This window comes from Saccopteryx leptura, chromosome 6 (assembly GCF_036850995.1).
Source record: "Saccopteryx leptura isolate mSacLep1 chromosome 6, mSacLep1_pri_phased_curated, whole genome shotgun sequence".
In the NCBI taxonomy this organism is placed as follows: domain Eukaryota; kingdom Metazoa; phylum Chordata; class Mammalia; order Chiroptera; family Emballonuridae; genus Saccopteryx; species Saccopteryx leptura.
This window is the reverse complement of record NC_089508.1, coordinates 29654407-29668399: the sequence shown is the minus strand read 5'-3', so window position 1 is coordinate 29668399 and position 13993 is coordinate 29654407. Positions and strand designations below refer to the sequence as shown.

The following is a 13993-nucleotide window of genomic DNA, read 5'->3' as shown; positions in this document are numbered from 1 at the left end:
TTTAAGGTGCTTAGTGGCTACATAGGGTTGGTGGCTACCAAAGTCCACAGCACAGAGACAGGGCTAGGGAAATTCCAGCCTACAAGTATTAAAAATAAACAAAGGCCTATAATGCAGCAGTTGTGGAGAAAAACTAGAGTAGCACTGGTAAAGTAACTGGGATGGATTCTTGTGTAAGGAGAAGAGGTCTTTATCTTTGCATGTTGAGGGGAAACTTGAGTGTCCTCTTCCTGCCTCTATCCTCAGCTGACAGAGAGAGAGAGAGAGACCCCCACCCACACATACAAGCACATGCACATATACACACAATTCCTTCTCTCCTCTTTTCTCTTAATCCCCACCATGTGTTGGGGCTTCCTGCCTCCATCCAATTTAAAACATTATTTCTTTGATAAACTATAAAATACTCTAAGCCACTGTGTATAAAAGGTTCTCTGCTCATTTTATTGAGTTACAATTCACATATCATAATATTCACCCATTTGAAGTGTACAATTTAGTGGTTATTAATATAGTCATTGAATTCTGCAATCACCACGATCTAACTCTGGAACATTTGTATCACCCCAAAAAGAAACCCTGTATCCTTCTGTGACTCTTCCTATCCCCACCAAGCTCTCAACAACCACTGAGCTGCCTTCTGTCTCTGTTAAAGTGTCCATTCTGGACATTTCATATGAATGGAATAGAATAGGTGGCCTTTTCTGACAGGCTTCTTTCACTTATTTTCACATAATGTTTCAAGGTTTCTGTTTGTTGTAATATGTGGCAGTACTTCATTTCTTTGTATGACTGAATAATATTCCATTGTATAGATACCACATTTCCAGAGCCATTTATCAGTTGATGGACATTTGGGTTGTTTCTAGTTTTTACCTGTTATGAACAGCGCTGTTGTAAACATTCATATGGAAGTTCTTGTGTGAATAGATGTTTTCATTTCCCTTGAATAGATACTAAGAGTAGCACTGTAACTGTCTCCCCATGGCAGCTGCCCCACTTCACGTTCCCACCAGTGGGGCCAGCTATCATGGTTGTCCGCCCTTTTGATTGCAGCCATCTTAGTGTGTGAAGTCTTATCTTGTTGTGGTTTTGACTTGCATTTCTCTAGTGACTGAAGAGACTGAGTATCTTCCCATATGCTTGTTGGCCATTTGTGTATCTTCTTTGGAGAAATGTCCATTTAAATCCTTTGTCCATTTTTAAATTATGCTTATTTGGAATATAAACGTTTTTAGTTTTGATGAAGTCCAGTTGATCTCTGTTTTTCTTTTTTTGTGTGTGCTTTGGCTGTCCTGTCTAAGAAATCATTGTATAATCCAAGGTCATGAAGATGTATACTTAGGTTTTCTTCCAAGAGTATTATGGCTCTAGCTCTTCCTTCTACGTCTTTGATCCAGCTTCATTCTTTGTGTATATCCAGTTGTCCCAGCCCCATTTGTTGAAAAGACTCTTCTCCCTCCCCATTTAATTGACTTGGCACCTCTGTAGACATCAGACCTGTGAGCACTCCTCAGAAGGCTGTCTCCTAAGTAGATGCTGGTGGGGGGTGAGGGAAAGGAGCTCTCTTTAAGAGTAAGTCTTACATGCTGCCTTCTGTTTCCCCTGAGCACAGTAGGTTTTTTCTAATTCTAAGCCGTTTGGAAGTATCTTTTTTTTTTTTAAGATCCAAAGGTAAAAGATTAATGATAGTTTAGATTTTTTTTCTGATTGAAATGATCTCAAAACTATTCCAACTCTGGCATAAGACAAATAATGAAAAATGGATTCTGAAGAAACCATTTCTGGCACTCTGCCGTCGAAACGTCTGCGTGGGCTTTTCCAGGCGCCTCCAGCTCACTTTGGTTTGTCATCAATAGAACGTTCGTGCCTGAGAACCCCGTAACTAGACATATGCCCCAGGGTCATTCTGCCATCTTTTTTTCCTGGTGTTCAAGGAGCAAAACCTGTGTGTTAATAAGTAAGTCTCGCTTCCCCTGCAGTCTGACAGCCACTACTCAAGCCACTCCAGCAGCAACACCCTCTCCAGCAACGCCTCGAGCGCCCACAGTGACGAGAAGTGGTACGATGGTGACCGCACGGAGTCCGAGCTCAACAGCTACAACTACCTGCAGGGCACCTCTGCCGACAGCGGCATCGACACCACCTCCTATGGCCCCAGCCACGGCAGCACAGCCTCCCTAGGGGCGGCCACGTCGTCGCCCCGCTCGGGGCCAGGCAAGGAGAAAGTGGCACCCCTGTGGCATAGTTCCAGTGAAGTGATCTCCATGGTCGATCGGACTTTGGAGGCAGAGAGCCATGGCATGGACCGGAAAACAGAGTCCTCCCTGAGCTTGGACCTCCACAGCAAGAGCCCAGCCGGCGCCGGCCCTCTGACCAGGGAGAACAGCACCTTCAGCATGAATGACGCCTCTTCCCACACGAGGTAACTGCGCCGCCCTAGAGCCCCGCCCCAGAGCCCCGCCCCAGAGCCCCGCCCTAGAGCCCCGCCCTGAAGCTGCCCCAGCCTCCTGCCACTATGCTGGGCTCATAATGGGGAAGGGAAGGCCTTTCTCAGGCAGTGACAGCTATTGTTACATACTTAGTACGCTTGTATTTGCTACCAGAATACTTTCTTCCTCCAGTCCGCATGCATTATTTTGAACTGTGAGAAAAGTTGGCAGATTTAGTTTTCGTGAAGCTGTTTTTGACTTCATAAACATTTTCCTGTGTACCAGAATTAGAGGAATTTTGTCATTTGGTCTTTCAGCTAGTGATAGAGGCAGTAGAACGGAACAGTCTTTTGAAGACATTAAAAGAAAAGACTGTATTTCTTGGGCTTTTCTAAAACTAACGTGGCATTATTTATGATGCCAAGCACGCCCTTTACGCTGCCTGTCTTTCCGAGGCATCACTTACCCCGTGTTTACATGGTGATCTTTCTCATTAATTGGCTCCTGACAGTAAAGTGTTGAGCATGGGGGTATACAACAGAAAAGTTGTAGCTAAAATTAGACATCCTATATACCTTTCAAAATAATTCTTTTTTTTTTTTTTTTTTTTTTTTTGGTGGACCATCATCTTTAATCCTAGCTTGCACCCGGCGAGCAAGTAAAAACACACACTGGGTTCCAAAACCCACTCATTCCGTGCTCACAAAGCTGACTTATCCGAGTTTCCTAGAATCAAAGGTTTCTAGCTCACCAGACTTATTCACCTCTGTTCCCCATCTCCTTCCTTCTCCCTGCACAAACTCTGCACAAACTGGCTTCTCACTCAGCACTCCGCCATCTTGGCTGCTTCTCCTAGCCTCCTCCACGTGGCCTTTCTCTGCTCTCCTCTCTAATGCTAATCTCAGGAACCGAGAGCAAAAATATTCTTGTATAGACAAAATAAATACCATTTTTTACGTCTTCCTTTTGATTTGAGCCTAAAATCCAGAGTATGACAAGATTCTCCCTTTTGGCGAGGAAACACTCCATTACTACCTTTTGGGGCCTGTTGATTTTTGTGGTGGTTTCTCCTTTTACCTTTTTCTGTCAGTCATTGGTCAGCTTGTGTGACAGCGTCTAACCCTGCTGTCCTCTGGGCCTCATTTCTTATGATACCCTATAGAGAAGCCGAATTTAGTTTTACTTTTTAAATAGGAATCCAGGCACAAAATCTGTCAACACACTCCAGATAACCTTCATGAGAAAGGACGTCTTCCACTTAATTTGGATTTAACTTGACCAGTTAAATACTCTGTTCTCTCATTGCCTCTATATTGTTACTGATAAGATTCTTGAGCTTCCCATCTTTTAAAATTCCAGGTTGGTCTCGCATTTTATATGTTTGTTTCTGTTTGCCACGCCTACTTTCCAGTAGTAAAACATTTTTGTGGTATGTCTGGAAACTACATGGCCCCAAACAGAAAGGACACTGGCGGAGTCGGCTCAGTATTGAGCACCAGGCCTCCACAGTGCAGCAGATAGAATGTGTGTGACTCAAGTGGGTTACGGAAGCATTTGGAAAAGTCTGAGCTGGGCATCCAGTCCCATAATAATATGATACAGAGTCACATAGCACAGAATTAGGACACTCGCTTGCCATTTATGGCACACCCCATTGTCTCAGGAACTGTAGCCCGTGCACTGACTCAGAACATCCTTGAGTTCAGAGTAGTTTCTCAACTTAGACGGACTCTTGTTTCTTTGGTTTTCAATTCTTTGTGTTGAAAGGAGGATGTCTTTGTTAAGAATGATATTCCATCTGGGGAATGTATCTGTGGTCTAATCTGGGGATAAAAGAAAATCAGTGATAGAGGGCTTGCCTGATACGGCAGTGGCATGGCGCAAGGCTGGAAAGGGCTTCAAAGCCAAAGCAAAAAACATCAGCTGCACCATCTAACCAATCTGACAAATCCCAGGGGATCCACAAAGTCCCCACTGAAAAGCAGGCACCCGAGATTGCGTTATCTGAATGTGCTGACTGGGGCAGCCTGCGCACCTCAGAGGATTATCCAAATTTTCTGCTTCAAACTGACCATGCAGAAATTATTCAAATCATCATGGAGAAGTAACTCTTCTGTTGAAAGTCAAACTACCCGGAGAAGAGAAGAATGTAGCTTTCCAGGGAGGGTGGCAGGGCTTCCCACCCACTGGTAGGTTGAGTCACATTGGTTTTTTGATTCCGGTGGTCGGGATGCTGCGCGACTTCAGGCTGTTTGATCGTGGCAGTGAGCTGGTAGTCAGCTCGAGCAGCCTTCCTCTCCTGGAGGAAAGGAGGACTTAGCCACCAAATGCACATTGCTGGAAGAATGAAAATCACTGCAAATTAGAGTGTTTGTGTCCTCAGAAGACAGGAACAGCAATTAATGTGGAGATCTCTTGACAATGCACAAAAAAAGAGCTTGTACCTGGGAGTTGGTGACAAAATCGAAATTACAGTGATTAAGTTCCACTGTGTATTTCTGCCTGGGTGGTGTTCCTGCCCCCTGTCCTCCTGTCTCCCTGTTGATGATTGTGCAGGGGTATTTTTGTGGCACCCCATGCGAACTGCTTAATGTAGGTTGGTAATTACATAGGGTTGTTATATTTGAATGTCATTAACAGAAGCCATGCACTCTAACTTCCTACAATTAAAAAGTCTATTAATTTATCTAAGATGTTGCTCCCTACAAAAAAAAAATATGTATTTTCTATAAGGCTTGGAAAGTTAGGGAGAGGTTTTAATTTTTTTTGGAATGGCTGTTTCACTTTCTAGTCTTAAAATGGATCACATGAAAAAAATGATTTGTGGTGAGCATAGGAGAAGTAAAGATAGTTCTAATTTGAATATACTTTCTCCAAATGGGTTCATTTATTTTCTAAGAGTTCTTGACTTGGCCATAGGCAGTGCAAGTCTATAGGGTGGCCAAAGACCTCCTTAGTTGGTTTAGCTGTAGTCCTGGTAACCTGGTGTCGCCAGTGTCAGAATGAGGTTAAGGAATGCACGTGATGAAACTGAAAACCCTACCGCATGCTTGCAGGTACAATCTAGTCTACAATGCCCTGATCGGACCTATTTGAGTGTCCACACTTCACACTCACCCTCGTTAGCCAGCCACTCTGCCTGTTGCTGCCCATAGGTCCCTCAGGTAGCCAGTTACTGCCACAGTGTGATCATATGTACGTCCTTACGGCCATCCAGTTCAAAAATACTTCTCACCCATTATCTGCATCCTGAGCACCTTTGCATCGCGTATGCCACTGTGAGCATAATAGAAGCTGCTCAGTTCGTTGTGCTGAACCAATAGGAATAACTTCTTTCTCAGTGTTCCCACTCTTCGTGTGAGGACTCAAGGCCCCTAACTGAGAAACCGTTTCAAAAATAGCAGAAATCCCCAACTCCTCACTGCTAGAAAACCTCTATTATGTTTCAAAGCTTTCTGTATAGAAGAGTCAGCATTTGCAGAGAGCTATAGTGCTTTCACGTGTAGGTATGTATAGGAGAGCATATATATAAAGTCCTTGCACAGCAAGAATTTTTAGTAAAGCTATTTCTATGTAAGATTTCTTTACAACTTGCAAAATATAATAAAGAGGTACTTTATTGCGGCTTATATGCAAATATCAATCAAATCTGGATATAAGTTGGACAGTGTCTGACTTTTCTTCACTGGAGGGGAGGATTAAAGGGCAGGAGAAATGCCTGCCCTCGGTTGTCAGTACAGTTCAGTCTCATGAATGAGCTTTTTCTGGCTGACCTAATAAGTTAACTATTCATGCCAGAAAGACTGCATACTTCTTGAGAGGAGAGGGAAAGAAGGGCTTCTTTCTGTTTAGTTTACACGCACACGAAAGCATGTCTTGGGCTGCTCTGTGTGCCTCTGTGTGTGTGTGTTACAGCTGGGGGCTTAAATTTCCTTTTTAAAGTTTTTTATTAATTTGAGAGAGAGAGGAAGAAACAGGAACATCAATCTATTCCTGTATGGGTCCTGACCAGGGATTGAACCTGCAACCTCTGTACTTCGGGGCAACTCTCTAACCAACTGAGCTCTCTGGCCACGACAGAGGGGTTAAATTTCATTCTCTGCCATCTCTGGCACCCTGTGTGTGCACCTGCCTTCTTCATTTAAAAACTATTCCATTGTCTTTATCTTTTAACATTTCTCTCTTAAATCTCTTCTTCCTGGAGTTTTTAGAAAATTTCTAGCAATTACTTGCCTCTCATCTATATTTTCTTAAGGTAAGAATATGATGTTTTTTTCTAAGTTTTATGGGCTAATTCAGAATTGGAAAGTGCAGCCTCGAAAATGAAGGGCCCAGGACTTCTCTCCAAAGTGTGGTGGGATCGACTTGCCTTACATTTACAGAACCTTTTCCTTGGGAATTCCTGCTTTGTGGTTCCACATGCAGTTCGCATTCACGATTCTATTTCAGTTTGCTTTTGTACAGCAGAACTACAGGTGATCTGTCCTAGACTCTCTGGCCCTCATTTCTTCTAGCTTACAGAAGTGGGTGGTTATTTTATCCAAAACTTTAATGATGTCCAGCTAATCTCAAAGACTAAAAAACAGACCCACTGTGATTGAAATTCCAAGTGAACAGTGAGAAAATGAGACCTTTGTGAAGCCACAAATGTCAGATTGCTTGTTGCAGAGCTCACTGACCAAGTTTACCATTACTTTGTTCTGTGAAGCAACTAATTCATGTATTCAGTTGATATGGAAAGCCCAAATGCTCCAAATGCCATTAAATCATGAGACCAAGAGGATTCTGAACGGGCCGTCTGTTCCTTGTCATATTTAAACCATCCCGCCGGGATGAGGATTTATCAGACACAAAGACACAGACAATGCGGTGATAGCCAGAGGGAGAGGGAGGAGGGGGCTGGGGCAGGTGGTCAGAGCAAGACTTTGCTTGGGGCGGTGGGTGCAAGATGCAGTGTGCAGATGAGGTTTTACTGAGTTGCACACCTGAAACCTTTACCCCAGTAAATGCAATTTAAAAGGGGGTGCGGGTGGGTAATCTCAGGAATAGAGATTCCACAACCTTTCTGAGTAATTTTAGTATTTAAGTCCTCTTCCTCTGCAAAACTTTGTCCCGTGTCTACCTCTATAAAATTCTTCTAGCTGCAGCTTAAATATACAACTAAGAAAGAATAAATGTTTTCTTTTTGGTCTGAATCTTTTCTAAACATGAAAAATTTTGAAGACTTAAGATTATGAAATTTGTACCAACAAGAGCCCATTTGCAAACAATTTTTAAGAAAGAAAGAAACTTTGTAACAGCCCTTCACTTCCAGGCAAGTGGAGAGAGAAGTGCAGGAAAAGTAGATTTGGATCCTGAGGCCCAGGTCCAAGTCTCAGTCTAGCTGACCAGTGCAGTTGCCTTTGGACGTCATACTATTCCACTCTGCTGGTCCCTGAGCTGGTACATCATAATACCCGAGCCGCTTACTAAATGGTTATTTTTATGTGTTTGTTGAGGGTAAAACTAGTTATCAAATGTATTGCAAACTGTAAATATCCTTTTAGGACATTTTCTGTCATTTCCAAGCCCTCCATCACCTACCTTAATGCAGTTAACTAGCTGCTTTTTCTTTGACAAATATGTGTCTCCCTCAACTCCTCTTTCATGTGATTGATCCTATAATCATATTTTTTTACTTCTCAGTTTTCCTTCTTTGTCTTTCTATCCTTTTGAGATGCCACACGTGGACATGATATTCTTCTCAGCTTTGCCTAATAAAATGATAATATACATATTTATAGTTATCTTGTTAGCTTCCTATTGAGTAGCTCAGCACTGCAGATGCATTCAGCTTGGGGTCCACCATGACCCCTGAGGCCTCTTCTGCTGCGTGTGTGTAGCCTCATTTCCCTATACTTTATGTATTAGTATGCTCTTGTACTTGCTACCTACCCCTGTTGTAGACGAACAGTTTTCTTTACAGCAGTCACTAGGCTGTCCCTTTTGCCAGCTTAATCATTCCAACCTCACTTATTTCTTTTCCCCTTAATCGTTTAGAATTAGTGTCTTCTGAAGCCCTCCTAAATTATAGAGCCCAGTGTTGGATAGGTTTGGCTAGTGCTGAACACAGGGGGGGGACAGAGACCCCCTCAGTCATTATCCTCCACATGATCTGCCACCCAAAGGCTTATTTGTTATTTGTACAAGTAATCACAGGAAACCCTACCAGCTCCCCTCCTCTTGCTATTAGGCCACCACCCAGCCTTTGCCGTAGCCGTTTGGCAGGTGACTAATTGCTGCACTCTCTTTCCTGAAAATATCACTCTTAGCAGGCCCCGCCTGTCCAAAATCCATCCCTTTGTGTCATGTCTGAATAGCAGGTGACTCCACGTGTTTCCTTCAGTGGCTGTCAGCAGCTCAAAGCATGGCTGCACATGTGTCCCCGGGAGGAGGTGGTGTCTGTGGCGATGCAGAGCTGTTCCCAGGACCTCATAGCTTCGGCATTTGGGGTTCAGACTTAGAATATTCAGAGTACCCCATTATGAGTGGTTCATCCCTTTGCAAGGTCCACGAACAGATGTATGTCCTGCTTGTAAAGTGGCATTTCCGTGACTGGCACCCCTTTCTGCAGATGGGTCATCTAGCATCCTCTCCTGCAAAGTTTCCCACTGCTAGGGCCGTGAAATGGCCAGGCCGCAGTGCACTGGGATCACAGTTTCATCAGGTCAGGATGAGCAGTTTGGACAGATTGAGACTGCCCCGGATTCTGTTACTTCGTTACCTCCTCTTTTTTTTCTCTGTGAGGTGTCATGTGTATGTGTGTATCCTCTCCTTCTTTTCAAAATGCATGTTGTGGAATGAACAAACAAATCAAAAGTTGGTCTGTTTTTAGGAAAGGGGAAATGCCCTATCGTTAATATCATGTAAAGCTGGTAAACCTCGTAGTCTCTGCATATGGAATCCAGAAACATCCTCGTTTTTTAGTGGTTCCTCCAGTTTGGCCATTCTCATAGTTAAACTCACTTTTGATCTAATGAGAAAAGAGCAGACATTGCTATTGTCACTCGTAACGTATCTACTGCTGTTCTCTTTTTATTCTATGTTGTTGGCTCATTCCCTTACACAATCCCTGTAGGAAGACCTCGTTTGCCATGGGTAAAACTGCGCTGTATGGAATTAACATGAAATCTCCAGGAGAATGAAACAGCCTGGCCACACAGTTCCCTTTGGAAAATATGAAGCTGACAACTTCATTTTAGTTCTGTCATTAAAGCCACTCCAGAGGGGAAGTGTGTTGGTTCACTGCCCTCCAGGTGGTGTACGGGCAGCAGGTTGGGCAGCTTCCAGGAGCCCCACCCACAGCTGAGCCAGGGATGGAGTCACGAAGGAAGGAGGACACGACCCGTTGAAGTGGGAAGCTTGAGGGGCTTGTGCAATAGGACTTCAACTCTAGGGACAGGGGAGTCCTTTGAGAGTTTGTTAATCCAGAGATATCTAGGGCTCTAGAAGGTCTGCTGTGTCCAGGGAATCTTCATTGACATCAACACCTGCAGGTGCACTGCTCCCGTGACGTCACCTTCCTGATCTTGACCGAAGGAAGTAGGATTTTGTGGTCACAGTATGAGTAATTCAGTGGATTTAAGCAGTAGTTCTCAATTGGTGTGCACACTTCGGGGAGAGGCTGACAAAATACACAGCCTGGGTGCCTCCCCTGGTTGATTAAATTAAAACCTCTGGTGCAGAGGCCCTGAATAGGAACATGGAGCAGGGACAGAGTCCAGTGCCCTGAGGCAAAAGCCACCGTGACTTTACTGACAAAAGTACTGACTCAGCACAATAGGGAATGCAGTTCTGATTAATCAATAGGTGGGGACATTTGAACTACTTTGCTTGCCCTTTCATCTGCGCTAAAGAAGTTGCCCTTCCTGACTTCCTTGTTCTTGTCCCTGCTTCTATTCTGTGTGTATCAGTAAATACCCGCAAGGACTGGGGATCAGGGCCGTCCCATGAAACCTGTATGGGGATCGTGAGGCGGTCTCCCCTTGGTCCCTTGGCACACACCACGTGGTCTCTGAGAAGTCATTGTCTCCGTGACACTCTGGGATTAGGGCCCAAGAATGTGTGTTTTGAAAGCTTCCAGGTGACCCTCATGAAGCCATTCCCTACTGAAGCCAAGAATATACCAAATTGCTCACCTTCCTGCGGGAGTTAGAGACATTAATGAATTATTCATTTGTTTTTACCTTCGTTCCCAAGTCTAATCCATTGTTAAGTAGGGCTCTCTTAGTTATACCTGTTAGTGATCAGAAGTGTGCCGGCATTTCTCGCCTGGGAGCTGCTGTCAGCTGTCATGTTCACAGATAAACCTAATTATTAGGGCTTGTGGTCTTATTTAAGCAGTTATCCTGTTAAGAATACACTTGCAAACAGAAGTATAACAGTCACTTTCTTGCAATAAAAATGAAGCAACATCAGTTTTAAATACAGTATGAATAAAATAGGCTATCTTCATGCATAACTCTTTCTTACATTTAAAATAGGCTAATTTATATATCATTTCTGTGTGTGTGTGTGTGTGAGAGAGAGAGAGAGAGAGAGAGACACACACACACACACACACACACAGAGGGACAGATAGGGAGAGAGATGAAAAGCATCAATTCTTCGTTGTGCCACTTTAGTTGTTCACTGATTATTTTCTCATATATGCCTTGACAGAGGGGCTACAGCAGAGCAAGTGACCCCTTGCTCATGCTATCAACCTCAGGGTTTCAAACCTGGGTCCTCTGTGTCCCAGTCCAATTCTCTATCCATTGTGCCACCGCCTAGTCAGGCAGTTTATCATTTCTTTGAACAGTTTCTTTCATCAAATATTCTGTACCTATTCTGGCCAGGGACTAGTCTAGGCATGGAGTATAGTAGTGAGAAAGACAACAAAAATTTCAGCCCTCATGGAGCTTACATTTAAACAGGGAGACAGACTATGAGCCAGATAAAGAAGTTAAATATGTAGTGGGCTACGTTAGTGCTAAAAAGATATTCTTTGTTCAACAAATACTTTACTGGGAGTCTACTGTATTCTAGCATCGTTAGATATACAAGGGTAAATTCCTGTCTTCAAAGAGTTTATAATCTAGTACAAAAACGTAACTGCCTCTCAGAGAAGTAATGTTGGTAATTAAATCCAGACAGGAAGGAAAGTGTTCCAAAAACCATGTATACTATTATGCTGCTCTCTCCTTTGCCATTTCTGTGCCTTTTCTGTAACTTTCCCTCTTATGCAGCGTGTACATTTGGCTGAAACCAGCATAGCTATTCTGTAAAACATGGAGGAATGATTTGTAAATTAAGAGAGGATGCAAATATACTTTTTATTCTCATGGCTAATAATTTCTGCTCTGACCAAACATTTAACCTTCGAAAACCTCAGAGTTTTGAATACTGACACTATCATGTCAATATATTTGTTACTGAGAAAGATAAAACATGGGCAATTCAGATGTGCCTCTAGTACAGTGGTTTCAGAGTGAGTCAGGGATCACATCTCAGCTGGGTATGCCTTAGAAGTGCAGATTCTCATGGCCCTCTAACCCACCCAGCCTCCAAATCAGAACCTCAGGTGGGGCCCTTCCTTCCTTCTTCCCTTCCTTCCTTCCTTCCTTCCTACCTACCTACCTACCTACCTACCTACCTACCTACAGGAGTAGACAGGAAGGGAGAGAGATGAGAAACATCAATTCCTAAGTTGTTCATTGATTGCTTCCTCATATGTGCCTTGACGGAGGTGCAGGGGAGGCTACAGCAGAGCAAATGACCCATTGGGTTCAGCAACCTTGGGTTCAAGACAGCGACCTTTGAGCTCAAGCCAGTGACCATGGGGTCATGTCTATGATCCTGTGCTCAAGCTGGAAACCTCAAGGTTTCGAACCTGGGTCCTCTGTGTCCCAGTCCAATGCTCTATCCACTGCACCACCACCTGGTCAGGCCCTTCCATTTCTATTTTAACATTTCTTTAAGTTGTGAGGACCAGCGCTGGCTAGTGATGCAGTAAATAGAGCATTGGGCACTGAGCATTGAGTTTGCTGATTTGATCCCGAAGACGCAGGCTCGACCCCGAGGTTACCAGTTCGAGCCCTGTCAGGGCACATATGAGAAGCAATCAGTGGGTGTGCAACAAAGTGGAACAAGGAGTTGATACTCTTTCTCTCTCTCACTTTCCCCCCATCCTTCCTCTCTCTCAAAAAAATAAATAAGTAAAATAAAGTATGAGATCCAGCTCTAGTAATTCTAACACACTTGTACTTGTGGATACTAACCAAGGCAGCTAAAGCAAGCACAGTTTTCCCAGCTGAGAGATGTGTATGTTAGATCCTGATTCACTGCATTTCACCTTGCTGACATCTGCTTCAGACAGTAACTGCGGTGGAGGCTTGACACATCCCCACCTCTGCGTTATAAAAGTGTGTGGGGTAGATACATCGGGTGAAAAAAGTCTGCAGAGATTAGATCTTGTTGCTAAGTAACTAACAAATAGCCACAAGCTCCTCAAGTTTTAAATTATCCCCAAGGCTGCGCTGGCTTGTACCGTTTCAGAAGCTTCTCCCCGTGTTAATCCATGTGGCTGTTAATTCATGGATGTCCGCTGTTGCTCTGTGAGCCTGTCTGCCTCTGTCCCCGCTTTCTCTACTTCTGGTTCACCTCTCCCCGTTCAGTCTCTTTCTGTAACAGAAACAGACTCTCATTTTGTTCTTACTGATCTAACGTACAGAACTTATGCAAGAGTTTTACATTCTCTTTTCTTAATTTTAAAGCCAAACAGGATAATTTGTTACCAAGAGGTAAGAACTCAATGAGATTGCATTGCTTTTTTATGTTAGAGATAACTGTGAGGGGTTTTTCCTTCCCCTTGAGCTCCTTCTGCTTTATCTTTGTGGGTGTGTTTTCATTAAAGTACAACATGCACACTGAGAAAGGCCCGGATCATGAGTGTACATCGCGATGAGTTTGCACAATGTGAACATACCCATGTAATCACTACCCAGATCAAGAACGGGAGCATTACCAACATCCAGACACCCTCCCTGCCCCAGTCCTCCCCAGGCCCTCCCACCTGCTGCCCAGGTAAACACAGCCCTGGGTCCTAAAATCTTAGACTCACGTTCCCTGTGTTGGGGCTTTATATAAATGGAATCACACCATATGTTTTATTGTGTCTGGTGTCTTTACATCAATGTTATGTTGGTGAGATTCATCCGTGCGCGGCAGGTACCATTAGTTTATTTTCATTGCTGTAGTTTCATTGCATTGTGGGAAGACACCACAACTCATTTATCCATTCAGCTGTTGAACTTTTTGAGTGTTTCCAGTTTGGGGATATTACAGATTCTTGTACATGTCCTTTGGTATACAATGTATATGACTTTCTTGGGTGTATGTGCTAAATCATAGTACACACACACACACACACACACAGTCAACTTTAGCAGAGATTGTGAGCCAGTTTGCTGAAGTGGTGGTAACAGGTAACACTCCCACCAACCATGTATAAGAGTTCTAATGACGATTCCCGGCCAGGGCAC

The 13993-nt window shown here is 43.7% G+C and overlaps 1 protein-coding gene across 8 annotated transcripts in view; it reads left to right on the top strand.

Annotated features, from left to right (window-relative positions):
* SIPA1L1 (signal induced proliferation associated 1 like 1) overlaps window positions 1-13993 on the top strand; it is a 372985-nt gene that overhangs the window by 330328 nt on the left and 28664 nt on the right. For all 8 annotated transcript variants that reach the window (XM_066344442.1, XM_066344440.1, XM_066344435.1 and 5 more), the window contains one exon: window positions 1983-2425. In XM_066344442.1, coding sequence (XP_066200539.1) covers window positions 1983-2425 — 443 coding nt within the window. The remainder of the gene's footprint in view (window positions 1-1982; window positions 2426-13993) is intronic.